This window comes from Xyrauchen texanus, chromosome 8 (genome assembly GCF_025860055.1).
Source record: "Xyrauchen texanus isolate HMW12.3.18 chromosome 8, RBS_HiC_50CHRs, whole genome shotgun sequence".
NCBI lineage: Eukaryota > Metazoa > Chordata > Actinopteri > Cypriniformes > Catostomidae > Xyrauchen > Xyrauchen texanus.
This window is the reverse complement of record NC_068283.1, coordinates 36,708,750-36,732,864: the sequence shown is the minus strand read 5'-3', so window position 1 is coordinate 36,732,864 and position 24,115 is coordinate 36,708,750. Positions and strand designations below refer to the sequence as shown.

The window sequence follows — 24,115 nt, the reverse complement described above, 5'->3', positions numbered from 1 at the left end:
TCATTTTGCTATAGTTAAACGATAACAGTCTAGCCATTACGGTATTTCAATTGTTAAGATGATCTTCTCCTGTTTAAGTGTTTGGGGCAGATCCAGCTTTTATACAAAGTGTCCAATATTGATTTTTATGTCTAAAATAAAACAAAGTTCTCTCCCGTGCTTAAATATACTGATATATTGATGTATGAACAACTGACAACGAGCCAGCTCGGAACACCCCGCAATCAGCTGGAGCCCGAACTATCCATAATGGCTGCCGCTTTATTGTTCATATCCTTCATTGTGTTTCCAGCGCCATTTTGCATCAGTGCAACCGCTTGACCCTCTTCCAGCTCATCTCGGCCCTATTTCAACAGTCCCTGCCCGGTTAAACATCCAGTTTTCTTTAGACAGCAAAAATAAATAATATTCGCAATACAGATTTTTACGTCTCATGTCATCAAGGGGGTTGCTTTGTCTATCAAAGCCCATTTGTTTGAAATTTTTCGTTCTTGTTGCATGTCGTTTAATCAGGCTGGTCGATACCCAGTGTTTTAAATATAGATTTAGCATATTTTACTGTAAGTGTGTGATGTATACATTTTTTTCTTGAGACTATGAGATTTTCCCGTTTTTTTCCCTCAAATAACACTAATAAAATCAATGTTTAATTTTACATAATCTGTCAAAGATAATTGTCACACTCTCAGTAATTTTTTTTAAAAAAGACGTAAAAAAACATGTAACGCTGCGAATAATAATAATAATAAAATCATTGCACACTATCTACTCTTATATAGCCTAAAGTTCCTCTGAAATTCATTCAAACTGTGGATTACATAGTTCAAAGAAAATAATAGACATAATAGACAAAGAAAACACATTTTTAAAAGGAAGGTGTCTGTATTAAAATATCAAAATATCATTATTAATGAATGGATGCATTGAAGCTTATTAAATCAATCACTCTCGCTCCACCATAATATGTTTTGGGTTTTTTGATTTTATTATTTCAACTATGAAAATAACGTACAATAAATAAATTTAAAATTTACTATAAAGAATCTCAATAAATAAACTAGTTCTAAAATTATTCAACGGGGGCAACGCCCGTCTTGGGGAATTTCTAAAAGCAAACTATACCTTATGTCTGACACAATTCCTGAGTTTCAAATGATTGAGTTTCACTGTAAAAGTCCGCAACCATTCAGACTAAAATCCAAGAATCAAAAGGCAATAAAATACCTGAAACTTCGACAGGGGCCATCCCGATGTGTATTCAAAAGATTACATCATTGTGTTTTCAAAATAATGGACAATTTGTCTCCGTTTGGGCTTTGTGTCACGCCTATTTGTTTGATAGAAGAAAACCTGCTCTTTCTCTCTCTTATTTTAGGAATGTTGCGGTACATGACATTGTGATCAATTTGACTTCGATTGTTCTTGTATGCGTTTTGATATCATTATTACTGTCGTTCAGAACTGTAAATGTTGCAAATCTATGGTACAAAGGGTGCTCGTAAACAAGTCAAAATCTTCCTCGGAAAAGTCAACGGGACTGTCCAGTGAGCTCTGCAAACTCGGCGATAAAGCGTCCGAAATTTGTAGGCAGGAGTCAGTCGAAAAGAAATTCAAATCGGGTAAAGAGGTGGCATCTTGCGGCTCTGTGAACGAATGCTCCGGCCCAGCTGCACGGCCCTCGCCCATTGTGGTGGGGTTATCTGCAGTAGGCGTTGGATACGGGGGGGAGTGAACCGCTGTGTCAGGAACAGATGTAGGCTCCGGCTGGTTCGCCTGGCCCTCCTCAGGCGTGGGCTGGCTTTTGTCCGCAGTGTTCGTGTAGGAGGCAGTTGTTGGGCACGTATCACTCTCGGAAGCTGCCGTCGAACCAGAGCCAGAACCAGATACATCCAAAGATTGGCTCGAGTAAGGTGAAGCAGCCTCGGTTCCTTCAACGGGCTCAAAACCGCTGGGCTCGCCTTCTTGCCCATCACGGTGGTGCGTAGTTTGCCGTTTGTGCTTCATGCGTCGGTTTTGAAACCACACTTTGACTTGGCGCTCGGTTAGATCCAAAAGTGCTGCTATTTCAACGCGTCGTGGCCGGCAGAGGTATTTGTTAAAGTGAAACTCCTTCTCCAGTTCAAGTAGCTGCGTGTTGGTGTATGCGGTCCTCAGCCTTCGTGAACCACTACCATTATCCAGTCCACCTTGAGTTTCTGCAAGAATCAAAACACACATAAGTCCCATATAAAAGGCGATGTCATCAAACTTCATGTGAGAACTTGTCCAGACGACAATAAAATACCAGTGCACAGCAGCCCTGTTGTTTAGTTTTGCCATAGTCGCATTGACTGCAGTGGTTAGGCATGTCTTGCTGTATATGCATTATTTCAGCAAGGTCCTGTTTTTCTTTTGTTCCATAGCTTTCACAATATATAGGCTACTGGTATCCAAAATGGCTACCTCAAGCCATGAGGTATGGTTATGAATAAATATTGAGTCTCAGCTGACATCAATTGCAGTTAAATCGTTATACCAGATCAAGATCTACTTATCTGAAGGTCAGCAACTTAATCTCTCAGAGTGTGCACAGTTTTGTATACATGCCAAGAAATGATGTGCCTCTCATGTTCTAAAGACATTAAAGACATTATTTTATAGTACGGATTATACACAACATCCATGCACGCTTAATGGTGCTTGAACTTTAGGCATGAGATGAAATTACACAATTATTCCTAAATAGACAAAGCAGATGAGAAGTGAAATACTATAACCCGTGCAAATCAGGCTATACTCGTTGTATATCACTCAAAAACTGGGTGAAGACCATAATTGCGGCAGGACGATTTTAATTGCGTAAAATAATATCGAAGCATGTGAAATAACCTCATAGCCTAATAATGATGTTCCCAATAGCAGTCAATAAGTACAACATGTCATTTCAGTTCTAGCTACATAGATTGACATCCATTCGTGTCATCAGCCATTCAACGGAAAATGTCAAAAAATGAAGAAATGTAGAACAAACATGTTCTCTGCAGTGATAAACGTACCCGTCGGTGAGTCCAGTCTCGCGGTTGTGTAACCGGAGGATGCCTGAGATGGAGAGGCTGCTGCTGCTGCAGGGGCTGCGGGCTTGGGGCACTTCTTCGAGGACTTTTTCTCTTTCATCCATGGAAACTCGTGGGCCAGGGGCGCGCTGCCCGACAGCGGGGCCAGGCCTTGCTGGTGCAGCGTCGTCGGTGCTGTTTGTGTCCGGAGCTGCAGGCCATTGGAGGCTGTTCTCTTTTGGCTCCTTGGTCGCGCCTGGTTGCCTGTGCAGGGACTCAGACTAGGGATGGTGTGCTCGAAAGGAGGTGGAATTGCTGTCGAGTCCTTGATTGATGAAGTTTGAAATGACTCCAGGACAGCGGGGAAAGACGTCAGGCACTCTGCAAGGGAAGGCTGGCTGTTGATGAACCCAATCTCCCTCTCAAATTCAAAATTCATCGCTTCGCCTGGGCAAGAAGGGCGTCCAGCGACACCAACATTCGCAAAAAATAACATCCAAAAGGCTAGATTTTATTTTGCGTCCCTGCTAAGACTGCACATTTGCGGGCTAATATAATTGTGTATATTGGTGATATTACTAGCGTATGGGGACCAGGGTCTACTAAACTGAAGACTATGGGCGAAATTGCAGCCAATTCCTGGTCACATGACTCATCTCAACCAATCAAAATTCGTGGCCTGGTGGCAAAAGAAAGCAATATTTGTCTGAATTCATGAAAAAATACAGCAGGATATTATAATTCAGGTCTTATAGCAGCATGTATGAAATAATAATAAAAAACGCTCCGGGTTTCCATGTGCTCGGACAGTCCCGTTTGTCATGAGAGGTAAAGTGACAATAGACAATACCCATCCAAATGCAGTGATGTAATCCACAGGCCTTGACTGATAAGCACATCCACAATATGGGTTCTTGCATATTTACAATCAACGGTCATTAATCTTAGCATTTTTGACAAGAGTAACAGACAAGAGATGTATCTGTAGAAATATGTATTTTTATAAAGCACATAAATAAGGTTGTACAAGAGTGATGGTGAGATTATCTGACATGCTTGTGCGGTAATGGATGGGAATCTCCTATTTGGCAAATTATGATTTTTTTGTAGAAGTGTTTACCTTGAATGATAATTTTACGCAGCCTCTGAAGGATTGCTGAAACCACCGGATATTAACACGTGAATATTTGCAGTAAAATCCAGGTTTGACAATTATTATATTTGGACAAACGTTTATCTTATTTACAGGCGTTAAAGGGCTTAAGATGTAAGATAAATATTCAGTACAGTAAGAATATAAGTGTGTGTGTGGGGAGGGGGCGGGGGGTATTGGTAATTACAATTATGCTATAAATTTGGTATATGAGGACATTTCTAGTGTCCCCATCATTCAGATCGCTTAAAAAATATTAAACGATGTTTTACTTAATGTAAAATGCAGAAAGTTTTTTGTGAGGGTTAGGTTTAGGGGTAGGGTATATAATCTATATAGTTCGTACAGTATAAAAATCATTATGTCTATGGAGAGTCCTCATAATGATAGCTGCACCAACATATGTGTGTGTGTGTGTGTGGGGGGCATGTTTATGTGGTTTACAAGGACAATTTTTTAGGTTACAAACTGGTAATTACAAGGGTATTATGCTATAAATTTGGTTTATGAGGACTTTTCTAGTGTCCAAATAATTTAAATAGCTTAAAAAACATATTAAATGATGTTTTATTGAAAATGTAAAAATGCAGAAAGGTTTTTTGAGGGTTAGGTTTAGGGGTTGTGTTGGGTTTAGGGGATAGAATATGTAGTTTGTACAGTATAAAAATCATTATGTCTATGGAAAGTCCTCATAATGATAGATAGACCAACGTGTGTGTGTGTGTGTGTGTGTGTGTGTGTGTGTGTGTGTGTGTGTGTGTGTGTGTGTGTGTGTGTGTGTGTGTGTGTAACGCTTAGTTTGTTGAATGTGTGTATACAGCCAATATTTCATCGTGATTTACGATGATTCATTCGCGTTTACGAATAAAAATTCTCACCGATTGCTTTTGTGTTTTTCCACTTAGGCTATAAATGCATTTCTATTGAGGATTCGACAACGCTAGCAACGCTGTAATTTTAGTTGATGCAGTTCTGAACTAAATTTGTTGCGTCAAAGTTGAAAACGAATGGGAATAGGGGGTAGATATTTTTAGAGCAGGAGTGGAGAGGCAGCAATGGTGATCAATCTTTTCGCCGGCAAAGCGCTTGACAGCAGCCATCCTCAAGAATTCGCCTTTTCCTTCAAGATCACAACAAAGAAACCCCCCATTATTCTGCAGATTTGTGGATTTCTTTTTCCTTCAGATTTTGTTCCCCAGCTATGGATACATTGTATTGGCGCGTGGTGTTGAGGATTATGCTTGATAGTGGTTAAAACTATATTGTGTTGCAGCTAGCACGCTGTAATAAACTTCACAACATTAGTTCGGATTTGTAGCACAAAAGCTTCGTTTGCTCTTTTTTTGGCCTATAAGAACAGTGGGCACAACTATGACCATGTGTGGGTGTCTGGGTATTATTAGGGAAATACAAAGCACGCTGTAGGCCGTGGGCACTCCGGGGAAAGGTTCATCTGAAAGGCTCTCCTCTACTACTGAGTTGACTGCGAGAGACACGGACGCAATGATATTTTCTCTTTCTATTTCTTGTTTGGGTTTTATATTTATATTTCGGACAGCGGGCTACTAACATTAACAATTGTCAAGTAATTTCAGCTTTAGTTTTGCAAATAGATATTTTTCACTTGAAAAATAATGATATTCTGGACTTAACAAAGGGATTTGTATTATCCGAGGAAAGCCGTTTAAATATGTATCTCTCATCTCTCTCTCTCTCTCTCTCTCTCTCTCTCTCTCTCTCTCTCTCTCTCTATCTCTCTCTATCTATCTATCTATCTATCTATCATTTCAGGAATGCATGACAAATTGTTACAACATTAGACTACTTGATATCTCATGTTTGTACACAGCATTAGGATGTGATTAGATATTTCAGTGTATTTTGTTAGTAGGCTACTGCAAAAAAGCGAGCTTGCTTGGCCATTTCTGCCCGTGATAACAACACAGGTATTTTTCATGGGCTATTTAGAAACTTCAAGGCAGTATAGATGATATTGGTATGTTTAATTCAATACTGCTTTGTATAATAGGACGTAGGCATATTAGTGCTTAAATAGCATCGAAATAATCACATCGTTTATATGTGTGTGTGTGTATATATATATATATATATATATACACACACACACACAAATATAGCCCACATTTAGCTTCTTTGTTGTTCATAGCTAATACATTCGTTTAGAGTTATCCTGGGCATGCTAATAACCAAATCTGATGTTGAATGAGTAGTAGGCTAAGTAAGCCTACGGGAAGCAAAGCAACACAGTCGATCAAGATTTAAACAAAATACGTATACATTATATGTAAGATTGGAATTATTCTTAATAATCTCTTTTAATCTCATAACCAGTAGCCTAATGCTCAGCAATTCTATTGGACTCGCTCCACGTGACCATAGCGGGCTCAGCCATACCCCACCCCCACCACCTCGGTAAACTCATGAATGTCTAGAGTGGAAATGAATAACATAACATTTTATTAAAGAATTGTTCAACAACCAACTCTTAACAAGGAAATAAAAGTAGTTACAAAGGACAAATGAATTTCTCAAAATGTTTCGCTATAATCGCTAATCCTCGACTATGCAGGAACGGGTTGATTCCGTTCTTGCGCCCCCTGTACAAGTGAAGACATTATTCATACAAGGGTAACATAAACCTACATATCTCTAAAATACAAGAACTAAAATTAATTTGTTACAATGACAAGAACACAACGTCTTTTTATAACAGGTAGATACTAAAAAAGTACATTTTATCGATATAAATACATGGGGATAAATAATACAAAAAAGAAAGTATTTAAACTGGCTATTACAAATAAATATATATTTATGAATGTTCACTTGAACACACTTAGCGAAAGACGCTGATTGAAGGCCTTCCGATTTAAAATAAGATTTACTTTTCTTCCTCACCCATTAAATGTAAACTCTAAGTGCAACAATGGTGCCCAGACGAGAGCGCATAGCTCGGTTTCCCGGACATGCATTTTTGTTCAAATATACCCTGTTTCCACGTTAAGTCAAGACATGAGAAAATATGGGCCTTTCGTATTAGTTTAGACTAATGTAGGCAAACCCAACGATTGGGAAAGATAGAGAACTGGGGAAAGAGTTTGAGGAGCGGGAAGGGGAGGGGCAGTGAGTTGAGAATGAGGGGATGAGCTTGAATTTACTAGAATTCTCAACAATTCATTTCTTTTTACCCTGTGTCAAAAGCCATAACAAATGTATATTTACTTATAAATAATAGGGGTTGGTAGCATAGTTTAAACAGACTTCAACCCTTTAAAGCAGATAAAGAGATGAACATCTTGATCAATGTATCCTGCTAAAGACAAGGCGCAGTTTGCTGTTTTTTTGTTTTTGTTTGTTTGTTTGTTTTTTGGGGGGGAACAAATTAATTGGAAATTGACTGGTGAGTGAGACGTTTATAAAGAAGAGGTATGTGAAATAAGGGTAGTGGACGAAAACAATCCAGTGGTTTTCTTGCATCTGCAGTAACTTTAAATGTAGCCTAAACCGTACCAGCCTCCATAGAACCGGAAGTGTGAGGAATGCTGCAACAATGCTGAAGAAATACAGAAACGTTTACAATGATGTAATGAGGTCATATAGCTAGACAATCTATTCCTTGGCATAAACTAGCCATTTTTATGCACCTTTAATGAAGTTTATCACTTTAAAGGGGTATTTAGACCTATGGATACAAAATTCATGTAAAATCGGTATGTTCACATATGAATGTAAGGACAACGTTGACACAAATTGGTGCTCTAGTCATGGCAAGTAACCACTGGATCATCTTTTTCAACCTCATTGCATCGCCCCATGGGTTAGTCTGTTTTGTTTGTCTTCCTTTAATCTTTTCTTTCTTTTTCAGTTTTTTTAATGTCCAAACCTGCTACAGATGAGTCAACTTGGGTGCTTCTTGGATTCTACCCTGAGAAGGATGGTGCGCAGACAGATCCGTGTATGTTGGATGTGGGTCACACGGTCCATGGTGCTGGTTCGCAGACATCTGTGTGGCTCCATTGTAGTCCATGCTAGCCGACTGATGGTGTGGTAGGTGATTGAGACCATACATAGAAGGCCCAGTGGCAGGCATGGCATCAACATAGCTGCCTCCTACATACACAGGGCTACCCTGCATGTTTGGTGTCCCATAGGTGCCACTGTTACTCTGTAGCACATGTGGGTCATAATCCGGAGCAGTGTTTCCATACTTTTGTTGTGGTGGGCAACCCTTCATTGGGTTCTGATAGGCTGTTGACATGGCATATGCATTTTGATGGGGCTTGTTGAAAGATGGTGGGGATGGAGCATCATAACTGCCCATCGAGTGCATGGAGTTTATGAAACCAGCTGAAGACTGCATCGGGAGGGGGGGACTTCCTGTAGGGGATGGCCCCCCTGAGGAAGAGCCAATGCCTTTTGACTTTTGATCTTTCTTGTACTTCATTCGCCTGTTCTGGAACCAAATCTTGATCTGCCGCTCACTAAGATTGAGTAGATTGGCCATCTCCACACGCCGTGGCCGGCACAGGTATCGGTTGAAGTGAAATTCCTTCTCGAGTTCCACCAGCTGTGCGCTGGTGTAAGCTGTGCGTGCTCTCTTAGAAGCTGCAGAACCCGGAGGGCTTTTCTCACCACCGCTGCTCTCCGCTGGGGTGAGAATAAAATAAAACATAATTACTCCACATGGAAATTGAAAGTATCGTTGCCACTAATAAAGCCGGCCATGAAAAACTTATCCCCCTGATATTGGTTGTCAACACTTCATAACTTTGGCATTTATTAAGAGACGCATGCCCTAACACTGACCCTGTGTATGTAAATCACATTACATCTAAAGCCCAGGGCCAAAATCACACTGCGCACTAGGCAACGGTGTGTTCTCAACATGGTTTGTCTTTACAGAGTGAATAAAGAAGATAGAAGACTCTATGTGCAAATTCAGAGGCATGTAGGATAAATATTTTATTATCTGGACACAATAAGCATATATGAGAGGTGATGTGGCATTCCTCTAATCTAAAATCTACACAATAATCTGTGTGTACTTCATGTCTTATCTTCTGCCTCTTTGATGTTAGAAACATTCAGGATGTATAATCATGAAATTATAACTATTTTTAACTGTACAATCCATTGTAATGGATCCCATTTAAAGTTAATAAGTGTTGGCCAACATTTGTCTCAGTCACGCAGGGCAGCAAGAGAAGAGAAGAGAAGAGAAGAGAAGAGAAGAGAAGAGAAGAGAAGAGAAGAGAAGAGAAGAGAAGAGAAGAGAAGAGAAGAGAAGAGAAGAGAAGATGGTTTGGCAAACACACCGTTAACAGAGCTTGCACTGGGGGAGCTGTTTTTTTGCTTGGTGTTCTGACGTGACTCCTTCATCCAAGGAAAGATTTGCTTGTTGAGGGCTGGGTTTGAGGCTAGAGAAGATGACTTGGATGATGATTTGGCTGTGCCCCCATTGCCACCACCACCACCACTACTGCTACCGCCTGGCTGCTGGGTGGCATTTGAGGCAGCAATGTTTACAGGGTTCTGAGGCGGGGAAACCTGGGGGGGTGGGTGGTGTTCAGGTGGCAGGCTGGGCCGCATGCAGCTGCCGTTAAGCTCTTTCGTCTTGGCATGCTGAGGCTGTGGGGGTGCGCTGGTGCCGAGTGACTGTAGGGAGCATGCAGACCTTTGGTAGTCACCCTCAAGATGCGCTGTGCTCTGGAAGGCTGGTGCCGGAGCATCATAGCCAAAACCGTTTGCCCCCTGGTACGAATAACCTCCAAAAAGTGTTGAGTTGTCGTAGTAGGTCGTTTTCTGCATTTCCAAAAGTCGAGATACCGGCTACCAGGGTCCTGACGACCTTCTGGAAGAACATTGGCACTAGATGTCACGTGACGGTCTCTTTCCAATGGCCTCTTGGAAGCTGACCTGAAAGGTTATAAGAGGCACATAATAATAGGGGCGCGAGGTAAATCCATCTTACTGCACTGAAAGACACCATGACATGAATAGCATGTTCCCACAACACAGCCTGCAGATGCTTTCTCCAACCCCCCACACCCCCTTTCTGTTTTTCTCATTTACACATAATAACAAACAACACATACTGACCAACACTATATTTGATCAAATAATTTTTTTCTTTTGCCTGTTATTATAGTGTTATTAAACGTATATTCAATTTTCCTTTTATTTTATTTTTCTCCAAATCATTGTTCTCTTCATTGGTCATTGATCATACCCCATATGTATGTAAGTAAATGAAATAAATAAATATTTGAAGTTATCTTTACTCCTTTTTTTTTTAAATAAAGATGTTTCAAATCATTGGTTTAGGTTTTAATTCTGTGACAATAGAGCCCCATGCTAAGCTTCTGACATTGTATAGAATAAGTTAATTTGTATTTATTTTTTTACATTGAAAATAATCTATTAAAAAAATAATTGAACAAATGATCTGATGAAATATGCATAGCTAACAAATAGTTACTAAATTGGAAAAAGAAACATGAACAATACAGAGTGTGAAGTTCTGCGGACAGAGGCCATCCAGGGGGCTTTCTCCAGTTACAAACATACGTATTTGGGCAACATTAAAAACCTGAAAAACCGGCACTGTGTTTTGAACTTTTTTTGCTGTCCTCTATGAACGCGGAGAGTATTGTGGTGCCCGGAAGCTTCGGTAGGTATTATTTATAATGGTCGCTAGAGCGAAATGGACAAAATTAGCCCTGGAAAAACCTCAAGACATGAGGCTGGGGTTGCTGAGAGGACCGGGCAAAAACGATCACTCAAACATTACAAGCACCTGGCATTTATTCCCACTCGCCTGAGTAGTAAATTGTATTAAAAAGAGGGGGAGATGTTTTAGGAGGGCTAAAATGGCTTTTGCTACTGCTATAATTTGAAAAGATACTTGCAAGTTCAGTTCACAGTGGGAGAAAATATTTTTTTCAGAATGATTTTATACCCTTCCTCCAGTCGCTACAAATTTTGTATTTCAACTGTGAAATTTCTATGAATTATGTGTATAGTTTTACTCAGTATAATTACACATAAATTATACATACATGCTCTAAAATTGCATGATCAACCATAATAGTGTTTACTGCCGTATATTTCGTTGGGAGTACATGACAAATGCAGGCGAATGCATACAATGAAAGCCAGATTTCCATTGTTGTGAATTGCGTCTTATGCCATTGTGCATTCTGCCTCAGTTAAGAAAATAAAAAATAAACAAAATACATAATTTATCTAATTGATAAAGTAAAACAAAAACAAAAAAAGCATAATTTTGTTCACAGTATCAGAAAACAATTAAGTGTTCCACAAAACGTGGTCTTCAAAAATTATTAGATCATCTTGAAATGATATTGGTCTCATAAAACTAAATAAATATGTGAATGGGAGCTGACATAAACATGCCTAATTTAAATCCTGGCCCAACATCTAATCTAAGATCATCTGAGCTCGAAGGATCATATAAACATTGCTGCAGAAGCTAACACACAAATCAAGAAACAAAATCCTTTGTTAAAAATTAACTGTCTGTGAATATATCTTTCTCGGATAAAGATTATAATTGATGTAATGCATTGTCCTCCATATAAGGATGTTTCCCAAATGCTAAGATTAATATTTGGTCATTTAAAAATAAATCTGCGTTTCTGCTACATGAAAGCGTGAATGTGAGCTACATTTTTTGGACATCAACTCTCAACACGTCACAAATGTCGGTCATTTATCTTCGAAGAGGACGGCCGGAATCCTAATCATTTACTCTAAGGAATTGTCCAAGGGAGAGAACGGGGAGAGGAAGAGGGGGATATAAAAATGGGTATAATAGATATGAAATCATATCGCAGTTCCATTAAATGGAACACGTAATGTCTTGGCCCTCTTGTTACGGTAACACAATAACCAACTTTTCTGTTGATCCAACTCTAACGCAATTACGCAGTCGAAATTGGACGTAGTTGAGGGACCAACCCAAACGTAAAAAAAAAAACCCAGACAGACAGAACATTGCCAGTGCGTCTCTTGACTATTGAAAATAAGTTACCTCATATTTTTGTAAATGTCTAAATGCTAGCTATCGTAACTTTGCTTGCATATAAATTAACAACATATAACCAATGGCAATAGTACATACATATTTCCATTAGAGACACCCACACATATTTTCTCAGTCTTTGTATCAGGAGAGAATAGGCCTTGGACGTGCAAATTCAATATCAAATCAAAACACACCTTGGTGGCAATCGAAAACGTGTGTTGAAATCGTAAGAATTAATTTGCATATTTCATACTGACATTTAACCGCGGTATTAATTTGCTCAAGTGAAAAAAACATCACCTCAGTCTTAAGGCATACTTTCCTAGCAAAGCATTCATGAATACAAACACCCCGCAAAAATGATTTCCTTTGTTACGTAACAAAGCCAAAATCAGACTAGATGTCAGAATTTGTGGTGCATATATCCAGACGTAGAGAAAGAAAGCTCCAGCTTCGATGGAAGCTTAAAGCATTGTGAACTCTTCTTGAACCGCGTTTGGAGTCATACGGTCATAAATCACTAGGACACACATACCGCCATTCACAAACCGATAGCCTATTTCAGACCAGCTTACCTTAGCCTCTGACGAGAGACGCACGGGCAGGCATCATATTTTCCACATTCGGCCACGCTGCAATCAATAAAAAAGCCCAAAGCTCAAAGCAGTTTCGGTATTCCAGACAGACAGCGCGCTTCATACACCGGGTATCTCGAGCACGGCTGCCCCCGCGGAGGAGTGCGGGCGCTGCTGGACGATTCCCCTCGGTTCGCGAAAGGGGGAGACGGTCTAGCATGAAAGATCTGAGGTATGCGAGGGGGGCTGTAAATGGACAGGCAGCGCTGCTCCTGGCCGCCCTGTCACTGGTACGCCCTGCTCGCAGATAACAATGGCCTCAGATTTCGCCTTCAATCTCCCCTCGCCTCTTCTTTACGGCGCAAAATTGAACATCATAATCCGAGTTGGGCTCCCGACTCGCCGTAGCATCTCCCCGTCTCATGTCGGGGCCCGGGGTTTGCTTGCATTTGTTCGTCTTTGGCTGGCTTATTGTATAGTCAATACCAGGCCTTTCCAGCTATTGGAAATAATGGAGCTGGTTGGATGTGTGAGGCGCAAGCGTTAATCCTCATCAAACAGCGTCACCAGTGAAAACTTGTGCTAATTGCAGGCGCTCGGGACAAGATAAAGTTCCATAAAAGAAGATGAGAGGGATTTTTTTATCTCTCTCTCTCTCTCTCTCGAATCTGATTCACTTTTGTGGTTTAAGTGTCAGGCTCTGGTATTGTATAATAGCCAACTATAGAAGGAAGACCCATTTATTTCTCCCCTCTCCTACTCTACCGGTGAATATTAAATTACCAGGAAGTAGCCTACGTTCTCAGTGCCGGCTTGTTTCTAGCTCGAGGCAAAGACAACATTCTATCTTTATTGTGAATATTTCATCACATCCTTTCCTACACACCCAACTAGTATAATAACATATGCACAAAAAACAAAACAATAAAAAGCACTGAGGTGGGGGTGTAAGAACAAGAGAACAGACAACAGGCGTACTTGAAACCTGAGGGAGGGGTGTGAAAACAAATCACCAAAAAGGAAAGATATTTTTTATATTTAGCGGCTCGGTCGAGTTGTGGTCACACAAGTCCTTCGACTATAACATGGACGGCGAGAGCACGTTAAAAATACACGAGAGAGTTTCCTGTGATTTCACATCAGGCTATATGGGAATATGTCACGAAGGAGAAAAAATTATAATCAACATGTCTTTCAAGGATGGGGACCGAAGGAAACAATTGCATGAAAGACAGAAAAGAGGAAGAATATGAGCGCGAGACCAAAATGAAAAAAAAAAAAAAAAAAAAAACACTAAAGGGTTCAAGATATAGCCTACTGGTCTTTCTCTCTCTTGAAGCCAAACACCAAGTCTTCCTCTCTCTTTCTTCCTCTCTCTCTCTCTCTCTCTCTCTCTCGCTCTCTCTCTCTCTCTATTTTTATTATTCAGGACACTACCCCCGTCGTTTATGGCTGCGTAAGATTTATGACTTCCACCATACACAAGCAGCTGTAAACAGGCAACTTTAAAAAGATGCATTTCTTCTTGGTGCTTGAATAGGGAGCATCACCAACGGTGTGGGAGGAAGGCACAAGGCAAAAATGTAGGTGTCTGCAACTTTTTACTAAACGGCATTGTTCCTTATTTTGCAACCTTTGCTAAACGGATCCAATGGGGAGCCACTTAAAAGGGCACTAATTAACTAACCCGTGGGCTGAAGCGACGAAATGCAGAAAGCCCAGTTTGTGCTGTTCTGTTTTGCCATCTTTCAGCTGTGATATAAACATAAATAAACTATTATGTTTGAGATGATGTGATAGTGGTCGAATTTTGCAGTTCGGATTAAGTCATGGCAGTTTTCATGGACTGGGAATAATTTTGTTTTTAAATTAAAGGGCATATTGAGCTGCGCGGTGATGGCTGTGAATAGTTCTCTCCTTTCCTGTGGAATACAAAAAACAACAACAACAACAACAACAACAACAAAAAAAGACAACCACAACCTTGCCGCATTATTTCCATGGATGTACATCAGTCTAGAGAGCAAGAAAAAAATTCACTTCCGGATTCTCTGTCCTGCCTCAAGCGGATCCTTGGACACTCGTTTTTTTAAATTAATAATGAATAAATAATTAGTTTGTTTGAAAGGAACTGTCTATTCATGTTTGTGAAATAAGGAAATTAAAGTTATATTGAAACTGTAAATTGTACAACACAGACCATATTTTGTATGAGGATACTGATTTTGTTTGTGTTCTAACAGTTATACAAATTAAAATTGTACTATTTTCGTATTAGTAAAGATATATTAAAAAAAATGCAGTCTGGGTGGTACGTCAGATGTTGTCTGCAATAACGTCAACATTTTAATTAGGAACAATTTGTAAAAGACGGGAGAGGGGGGTTGTTTTAAAAAAGAAAACAAACAAAACCCATTTCAAGTAGCCTTTTGGCAAAACATTTAAGGAGCTGCTGCTTTGTTGTTGTTTTTATGTTTACTTACATGGAAGAAAACATGTTGTGAGTGTTTTTCTTGCGTAAGACTTTCTATGAGTTGCGAGTCACCGTTTGCAATGCGATCATTTAAGGTGTCATACGATTTCTAAAAGACTTTGCAAAATAAACCGCCCGTCATCACCATTCCAATCCCAAACTATTATATCACTGCAATGCAGATTTCTCAGACATAAACATTTTCATCACAGTGGCCTGTAGAATTTTGTGAGCTTGTTCCTGATTGTTCCCACATTCAGCAATGAATACTTGCCTAAATATATGCACATGTATGACATGATATTGAGACTGAATGGCTTGCTATTGAAATTAAAATGCTGATATTTTGTATGGTAAAAGTCAATAGGAAAAGTACATTTCTTTGCAACATAGCATATTTACAGCATATTTAAATAAAGGACGCAGATTCACAAAGCTGTGTTTGAATCAGTGAAATGAAACATTTGTAATAATAATACAAAGGGTAAAATATAGAAACTGAACAGAAAAAAATGGCTTCATCAAACACATCACCAGAGGGTATAAATCACAGTCACACACTACAGTAAAAAAAAAAAAAAGGTTGGATCACTTACCGAGATTTCGACCTTTATCACTTCTAGATATTATGCAGGGATACAGCTTCTTGCTAACGAGAAGGAACTGTAAATAGAGGAACAGAAAAGGGGAGAGATGCAATCAAAACGGGGTCGACAAAAATCCAATATGGAGTATCAGACCTTATTGAAAGTGGCCACGAAGACAATTTGATGGTTGGTCACCGTTGACCGACATGTTAACCTTAAATGATGTTTGTGAGTACAGGAGAAATTCGAGGCCAACGAAAATATTTGCGCTGTATCCCAAAGTCCCATTCTTCTATTGATTTTTACATGTATTGAATTAAGCATTAGATTTCTAATCATATTGAAGAGACTATGGCCTTCCTAAAGTGTTTACTGAGAGCAGAAATTATATTTTTTGGAGAAAAAAATCCATAAATGCACATCTTATTTCAACTCTGAAAAGAATAATAATAATAATAATAATAATTAAAAATAATAAATAAATAAAAACTTGATACTGACGGACCAGTATTTCAAATGCCTTTTTCGTCAGTAATACGCCAGGTTGCAGTTAATAGCAACAGAAGTTACCTTGGCCTTGTGATAAAGAATGGCATACTTTTCAATTTTACAGTACTTTATATATAATATCAATAATAATAATAATAATCATCATTATTTTTATTTATAAAGCACATTTAAAAACAACAGCTGTTGGCCAAAGTGCTGATAAATAAAGATAAATATAACAATAATAATATTAATGCTGCATTTTATTTAATTATTATTATTATTAATTTTATTATTATTATAGCAATAGAAACTTACAAAAACAAGCACTAAAGACAAATTACGAAACAAACATATTCATCATGCGATCAGGGTACGGCGACCACCGAGAAAGCCATGAATCTCAAGCCCCACCATTATGATACAAAATCCGCCCATAAACTTGATAAACACAGCCCTTAATCCAAACGGGAGCCCAGGAGGACCGAAAATGGATATATACAGTAGGCGAGGGCCTGAACAGAAATGGAATGAAATGGCCTTGCTGGTCTGCATAACAGCGCTTATTAAAAGTGGAATAAAAACGTTGGACGGTTTCGTTCGCCGGCTCGTGACAGCTACACCAAACACATAAATCAAAATGAGGATTCCCCCGACCTCCCCGACTCTGCGGCCTACAGCGCTATAAAGTTATTTATTGCATCCCCGCACTTACGCACGCCGTTGGCTCGATTCCATTCCCAGCACCCGGGCCCGTTTCAACCGCTGTCCGGGTTGTTTTGGGTTGATTTTTGTCCCCGGTAACACGCCAGCGACCCGCAGCCTTGCTGGACTAACCTAAAGTTACCTATAAAGTGAAGGGTGCTCGTGCCCCAGCAAGCAGGAACGCTGCTGCTCTCAGAACAAAGGGAGGAGGCAGCTCCCAGCCAGAAGAGCTGATGAGCCAATTTTAGTGAGGGAAATGGGAGAGAAAGCAACCAGAGAGCAAAGACTTTGCCGAACCAGAACCAGCCTCACTTCTAATTCACGGAAAGCAATATAGTATTATTATTGTTCAGGATATGGACGGGTCGGAACAAACAACAACCGGATTCACGTGCGTTCATTACTGCGGGCTTTGCAACAAAGGGCTCTTGCATCATTTATATAAATGCATATTAAGTGGGTGCAGAGGCATTGGGAAACTGAGTTCGTTTTTCACACCTAGAATTTAAATAGAGCTGTTCTCAAATTTCATTGTTTACACTTTGAGCACATTTGCACTAAAGTCTGTTAGTTACATTTCTAACTTTATTATCAAGTTTTCCCTCGTCCTCCGATATTCCATCACCCATCATCCATATGGTCGCACACCATATGAAATACAGTTCTTCGACTGCAGAAACCACTCACCGTGACTCAGTTTTAAAAATGTGAATGCAACACGTACATATAAGAGCATGGGAGGTGATAAAAGAGACGCGCGGTGTGGCTTTGACAGATTGGCACTATAGGTTTGCAGCTTGACCTTTCCGTGGAGGTGCGATAACTCACCAGATTAATGATCAATCAAAAGTACTTTGGAATTCCCTTGTAATGTCTTATATTTGTGTATTAATCCCCAGTCCTGTACATCCACAGGCTCTCAAAAAGCCCGTATGGCACCTTCGGGAAGTCAGCGGAAAGCAGACCTCATCCCATTTGTTGTGTAATTACCGGGTTGTGAACAGGCGAGTTAGAGGCTGGACGATACCATAAGGGACCTCTTTCCAATCCAAAATAATGCCCTTGATTCTTCGCTCAAGTGGTACGCATGCGTCAAATGTTTTTAAAACGTCTTTTTCTAGTCTAATAAATCCACAGAAAGGCAATATGCGCTTTCTGTTATAGTCCAAAGTTAATGGCAATTCTTGACTTCTGCCCCATTTTCTCGTGTGCCATCAAGCAAAAAGATTGATATCGCCTCCCATCACAGAAACGGCGTGCTTTCATCAACTCCGTTCGTTGGATTCCAAAGCTTTGAGATGAAATGAGCTCGAACGCCTAGCATACCCAAATGCCGAGAGAGGAGTCTGTTTTAAGTTGGGAGCGGCTAGATATGTCTTCTTTTCTCTTGCATTCTGGCGGATGACATGCAACTTTCAACACTACAAACTTCAGTTTGAGGCCGCTGGATACGCTATAGGCCTTCTGTGGCCAAATCTTTAAGCGATAAAGGGGGTTTCTGCTCTAAGGGAGAGTGAATGGACAGGGGGCTTGGTTTCTGACACCCACGCATATAGCCTCAACTAAACATTTCTGGATTGCAAATGTCTCATTCGTTTTAATAACCTCTTTACGATGCTCACAACAAGAACTTTCTCTCAAAGGAATTATCAGATTGTTGTGGAGTGTGGCAAAGAAGCTTTCTTTGTGATCTTTAAACTTCTACATCGCACATTCTCTCATTTTCCTCTCTTTCCTGTGAAGCTTTGACTTGGTAGAGGTGATCAGACAATACTTCCCTAAAATATTGTAATTTTACTGGTATACGACTAATTAAACACTGCCCCATAACGCTCAATGCTCAAATAATGCACATGCAAATTATCTTGTATAAAAAGTGAAACCTTCAGCTTTTCGAACACAAAGTTAATTTTTAGGGACCATCTGTGCGCATGGTGGATAATATTTAACTTGTTTTGAATGAAGACACTGACTGAGAAAGAGCCAGGGTCTTTGGGTCAACCTAGGCCCATGCCCCCAGGGTCCCCAAAACTGCCAACCTCACGAATCTGACAAATGAGCAGGAAAAATACAACTGCACCATTTCAGAGGCGGTTGAATCTGACTTTAACTTAAAGTAAATGATAGAAGTCAAATCTGGTCTTGAGTGATTATAAGGCATTTGGTCACTGTTTAATCATGTACTTTATTAAAGTTATATAAAAGACCACACTACATTTTTGGAAGCCCATGATATATATATATATTATATATATATATATATATATATATATATATATATATATATATATATATATATATATATATATATATATATATATATATATATATAAACTTTGATCTATCTGAAAGTCCGCACTGTACTTTAATTTGCCGTCACTGTAAGTTGCTATCTTGTCCTCTCTCTTTTGCCAGTGATTTATGATAAAATCAATTCAATAGCCACTTAGAGTTTGTGGTTTTATTCAGACCTGTACGCTACTCCACGGAAACCACTTGTTCACTATTTCTCTTTTGTTCGACCTAATGAACATAAATGCAACAACAAAATCAGAAATTTTACTCAGAGCAGAGATTCTTCCAAATGTGTCTGGGCGCGCAGATCTACCGAGAGGGTTGTTTCTCCGAGCTTGTACCTTTACCATTTGCTTCACGTGCCTGCAAGTGACAATGCGGTTTTTACTCGTCTGATGTCAAAACATTTGTGTCAATACATTTGTTTGAAGTTATTATGCAGTTTCTTGATATTTAATTATATAAATTCCTCATCCAAGGTGATATGACACCAAACTACTGCTTTTTTAGGATGTTGTGATATTTTTTTAAATTATTCAGTTGATTGTTGTAGTCTAATATAGATATAGGCATATATATCTTCTGACTATAGAAAATGTTATGCTGGTTTGTATATGGTCTATTGTCATTGATTAGAGATTTATTCCACGTGTATGGAATAATTCTGTCCTAAATAACGGTACGGTAAAGCCACAGTAAAAATTAACTTTAAAACTATTCATGAACATCTGATGTTAGACTCATTGGCAGAAAATTTCATTTTTCCCCTTTTTAACAGTCCACGTTTAAACACCCAAGGAGAAGGGAAACTCAGAGGAGACATTATGTTTCAATATTTTCATCCACACTGAGGCCACATTTGAATTATTAGCCGCTCCTATATTACCTTAGACAGCTTTCCTACTATAGGTTTCAGGGACTCCTGTCGTTTCAATCGCAACAAAATTGAAAAAAATAAACCGCAGTGGTCAAATGGCGTACTTTTCGAATACCTGTGGCGCACATAGGGAAAAACAAAGCACTGGTTGAAATTAAGAGCTGCTAGAGTAAGCAATCCTGTTCAGGTTATAAATCTGTCACTTATCGTCTTGTTACACCAAACTTTCGAGATTCACTATTGGCCCCTTTGTAAATCTCCACACTTACCTAACTGCCTAGGTTTTGAGAAAGGAGGAAACTTTTTATGATGTTAAATTAATGAAAGAAAAAATAGATCTACAGAGTAATAAAAGTGAGGTGCGAGGGGAACGAGCCAACATGTATCCCCCATTGGTTACCAATTTGAAGGCAAAAGTCTCCTGTTGTTTGAAAACAAAAAAAGTTTTCGAACTCGTCCACACCCAGGGATGACTTCAGGTCACACAACGGATAATTAATGACTTGTAGGCAGAAGAGCTCGGGACACAAGGAAGAGTCCAGGCATGCGGCATCAGTCGAAGCTTGCAAACCTTACCTGACATCCAGCATTCCTCCTGGTCTCATCGCCGAAAATGGGCCTTTGTTTTTTTGGAATATTTAACTGAAGCCACGGAACAGATTGACTGCCATGAAAGGATTGTTTATATAGATGTATATTTATGTTGGGAATCGCTGCGAGAAGACACCGAATTAAAGCTTCCTTATATTTTAAATGCCCATCTAAAACGATACAGTTAGGCCACTTTGTGAATCAGAACGTTCATAGGCGCGTTGGGAACAGCTAATGTGCGCACTCTCCTCTCGTGCGTCCTCAACCCAATCTTCGGAGCTCAACGTTTTTCCTTCAGCCAGACCCCGGGCTCTGAGTCTTGGCGTGTAGCTGCTCTGGAGCAACAGTCAGCAGAAGGCTAAAGAATCCACCTCTACCCTCAAGATGTCTTTCCGCCTCTCGCTGCTTGCACGGAGCAGTGTGGATTGACACTGTGAACTAGTGAACCAGTGGACTGACAGGATACAGGGTGGAGAAGCCAACGGGGTTCGTTTGTCCAATAGGGAACTACACGGCTACGGGGCCAACACATGGGCCATATTGTTATTACAACCTGCAGGCTTGGGCTAGGGCGAACACGGTCAACCTCATTCCGATACTTGTTCTCTTTCCTGTCGACATCCAGCACGTTCTTGGTCTCATATTTTTGTTTTAAGCGAACGATGACAAATTTCAATATACAGAAATTATGTTACAGCCTACTTGAGATTTTCATAGGTTTAAAATTTATGGGCGACCTCAGATTTACTTATGATAGGGTTGGATTCTTTTTTTGTTGTTGTTGTTGCTAGTTTTGCACTACTGCCTATTGACTGCATTCACTTATATTACAAACCTCCAAGTTAATACTCTGCACTTGGCTTTGGTTCTTAGAAGCTTTTGTGCGTAGGGTTGTATGTACACTACCCACGCAAAGGTAGCAGAAAGCACACTCTCTCACACACAGCACGACACGGACGGAAGTTCAATTATAACTATTTAGAGGTGTAATGATAGTATCCGTGCTATTCTTAACCGCTGGATAAAAAGGCAGACGTTGGCTCGAACATTTCCTGCTGAATTCTCTTATCGTCCTCCCCCATGCTTCTCAAATGGATGAAAATCTTCTGCGTCGCCTCTGGATAGCGTTTCACTGGTCATTTTTCATGTGCTTTCAATCGTTTCTATGTGTAGCCTAGACCGTTATGAATTAGTGAGTGGTTTGATATTGATTTATTTCCAAATGGGTAATTATTCCTGCATTACGAGACAGGGAAAACACCTGGAAAACTCACCTAAGCTAACAGAAAATAAATCGTACTTCACAATTGCTACTGCTGGCCTAATATAATGTCGAATCCAATGAAAGACAAAGAGACTGAAAGCTTTAATACTGGCCCCAAAACGTGATTTAATATAATAATAATAATAATAAAACTATGGAGAATTAAACAGTTGTTTGTATCTAACTGATGCACTGCTCGTGGTTTGATTTATTCTGACATGCTTTGTTTGGATCATGATTATGCAGCGTTGATCATTTTATATAGGCCCTATATCTTTATTTTCTGCATGAACCTAGTATTCCACAGAAAACAGCGTGGTTTATCCGACTTTGCTTTATAACCTTACGTAAATTCCTTGAAATAAAAATGATTGAGATTGAGTCAAGTACCAAGTACCGTTTGCCTGAAATTAATCAGAATATCAGAAGGTTTAAGGATTAAATAGCGAAACAGCAGCTTGGTTCATACTTTGCTTCATCTTTGTAGTGTACCTTTGTAAGCAATAAGAGGACAATATGGCCGACATCTTATCCAAGGGCTGGGGGCCAATTCCTAGTGTTGAACTACTGGAATAATTTAAGATAAACAAGGAAAGACGCTATCAAGAATGAATAACCTCTCCATATGGGTTTATTCAATGCTTACAATTATTAAAATGCACAATTAATTGATAGGCCTGTTTATACAGTTAGGCCTATATGTGCCTATTTCGGCGTTATATTTAAAATATTTCTTGTTTTCTCCACGATTTCAGTTCTCGAGAACACTAGACTTGGATTAATTGTAAGTTAAATGGGTTTGCATTGCTAACTTAATCATTTATATATTATGGTAATAACCATGATTTGTATGTGGTTACAAACCTATTATTTAATCACTATCAATGAGACTTTTGTGATAGTATTAAATGTCTAGCTATAGATGAGGGAAAATCTACATTTTATTCTGCAAAGAAATGTGGGCGCTTAATGTCTATCCAAACTGACTGGCGTTTTGAATCATTTATTCAACCTCGGCTGTCACTGAACACTTGAAATCAGATATGAGATCCGCGCCTGGCAAGTCCCTGCACGACAAAATGTACCATCTCTTCGCCCCCTGTGCATCTCTCAAAATGAGCTCGGATATTGTTTTTGACACAGTGCCCGGCAACAAGGAGCGCTGCTGGAATTATACATTTAGAAAGTGCTCGCCCATGCGGGTGTGCCCATTAATATTTGATATGAGCTATTCTAATTTTGCTACACAAAGGTTTTTGCTACACAGGTGTAGGGGAGACCAAAAAAAACATATGCAAATGGTAAGGCAAGGGGTCTCAGAATCCAATGTATTATTATTAGTAGTAATAGTAATATTATTTTCATTAATGTTGTTGTATTATTGCAACTGCTCAGTTATTACTTTTTAATTAAATTAATGCAATGTCACATTATAGTTTTTTCTTTGACCATAAGAGTATATAACACAATGTAGTATTTAATTTTTTTTTACCTGTTTTACAATGTGCTGATATCTGTTTGAAGAAAATAAACAAGAAATACTTTTTATTAAAGGAGATTAAATGTAACCTCTTTGTTTGTTGTCTTCTTCTTCTTCTTCTGCAACGGCGCATGTGCACTGCACAATTTTAACTATCTCTACGAAATAACATTAACACGTCATAAACAAGATTTACTACAGGTAAAGCCGCTCACTTGACAAACCTCCCCCTCGTGCGCAAACGACGAGGGGGGGAAATACAGTTCAAATAGCATATCAGCCAATGAGGCAGATTTCTGGGCTATTCTTCTGTTTACACACTGTTAAAATTACTTCTGTAAAAAAAAATCACTTTTGGTTATTAAACGCCTTCTATATCCAACAAGCTTGGGCTACTCTTAAATCTGGCAATATCAGTTTATGGTCAAGTTTGGTCTATATATATATATATAAAGATATTAGAATAAAAAAATGGTGTGCGAGGCTAGTCCGTGACCCTCTTTTTGCTTAAGGGCAATCAAGCTCT

The 24,115-nt window shown here is 39.3% G+C and overlaps 2 protein-coding genes across 9 annotated transcripts in view; both read right to left on the bottom strand.

Moving 5' to 3' along the window:
• Positions 1-977: 977 nt before the first annotated feature.
• hoxb2a (homeobox B2a) lies at positions 978-4,101 on the bottom strand. Its single transcript, XM_052131334.1, has 2 exons — positions 3,036-4,101; positions 978-2,195 (listed from the first exon to the last, which is right to left on the bottom strand). The coding sequence occupies exons 1-2, from the start codon at positions 3,526-3,528 to the stop codon at positions 1,456-1,458; spliced, it is 1,233 nt and encodes a 410-aa protein (XP_051987294.1). The 5' UTR covers positions 3,529-4,101; the 3' UTR covers positions 978-1,455.
• Positions 4,102-6,683: 2,582 nt separating this feature from the next.
• The window catches only part of hoxb3a (homeobox B3a), a 51,772-nt gene continuing 34,340 nt past the window's right edge, over positions 6,684-24,115 (bottom strand). For 5 of the 8 annotated variants that reach the window (XM_052131328.1, XM_052131331.1, XM_052131327.1 and 2 more), the window contains 3 exons: positions 15,898-15,964; positions 9,522-10,122; positions 6,684-8,853 (listed from right to left, as the gene is read on the bottom strand). In XM_052131328.1, the coding sequence (XP_051987288.1) occupies positions 8,093-8,853; positions 9,522-10,014 (1,254 nt within the window). In that variant the 5' untranslated portion in view covers positions 10,015-10,122; positions 15,898-15,964 and the 3' untranslated portion in view covers positions 6,684-8,092. Of the gene's footprint in view, positions 8,854-9,521; positions 10,123-12,828; positions 13,698-15,897; positions 15,965-17,092; positions 17,520-17,910; positions 18,388-24,115 lie in introns of those variants that run through there. The other 3 variants (XM_052131330.1, XM_052131329.1, XM_052131333.1) reach the window with 3 other exon arrangements.

Coding starts and splice junctions, on each gene's coding strand:
- hoxb2a (XM_052131334.1), bottom strand. CDS start 3,528: ATGTTATTTTTTGCGAATGTTGGTGTCGCTGGACGCCCTTCTTGCCCA. Junction 2,196..3,035: donor GAGACTGGACTCACCGACGG/GTACGTTTATCA, acceptor TGATTCTTGCAG/AAACTCAAGGTGGACTGGAT.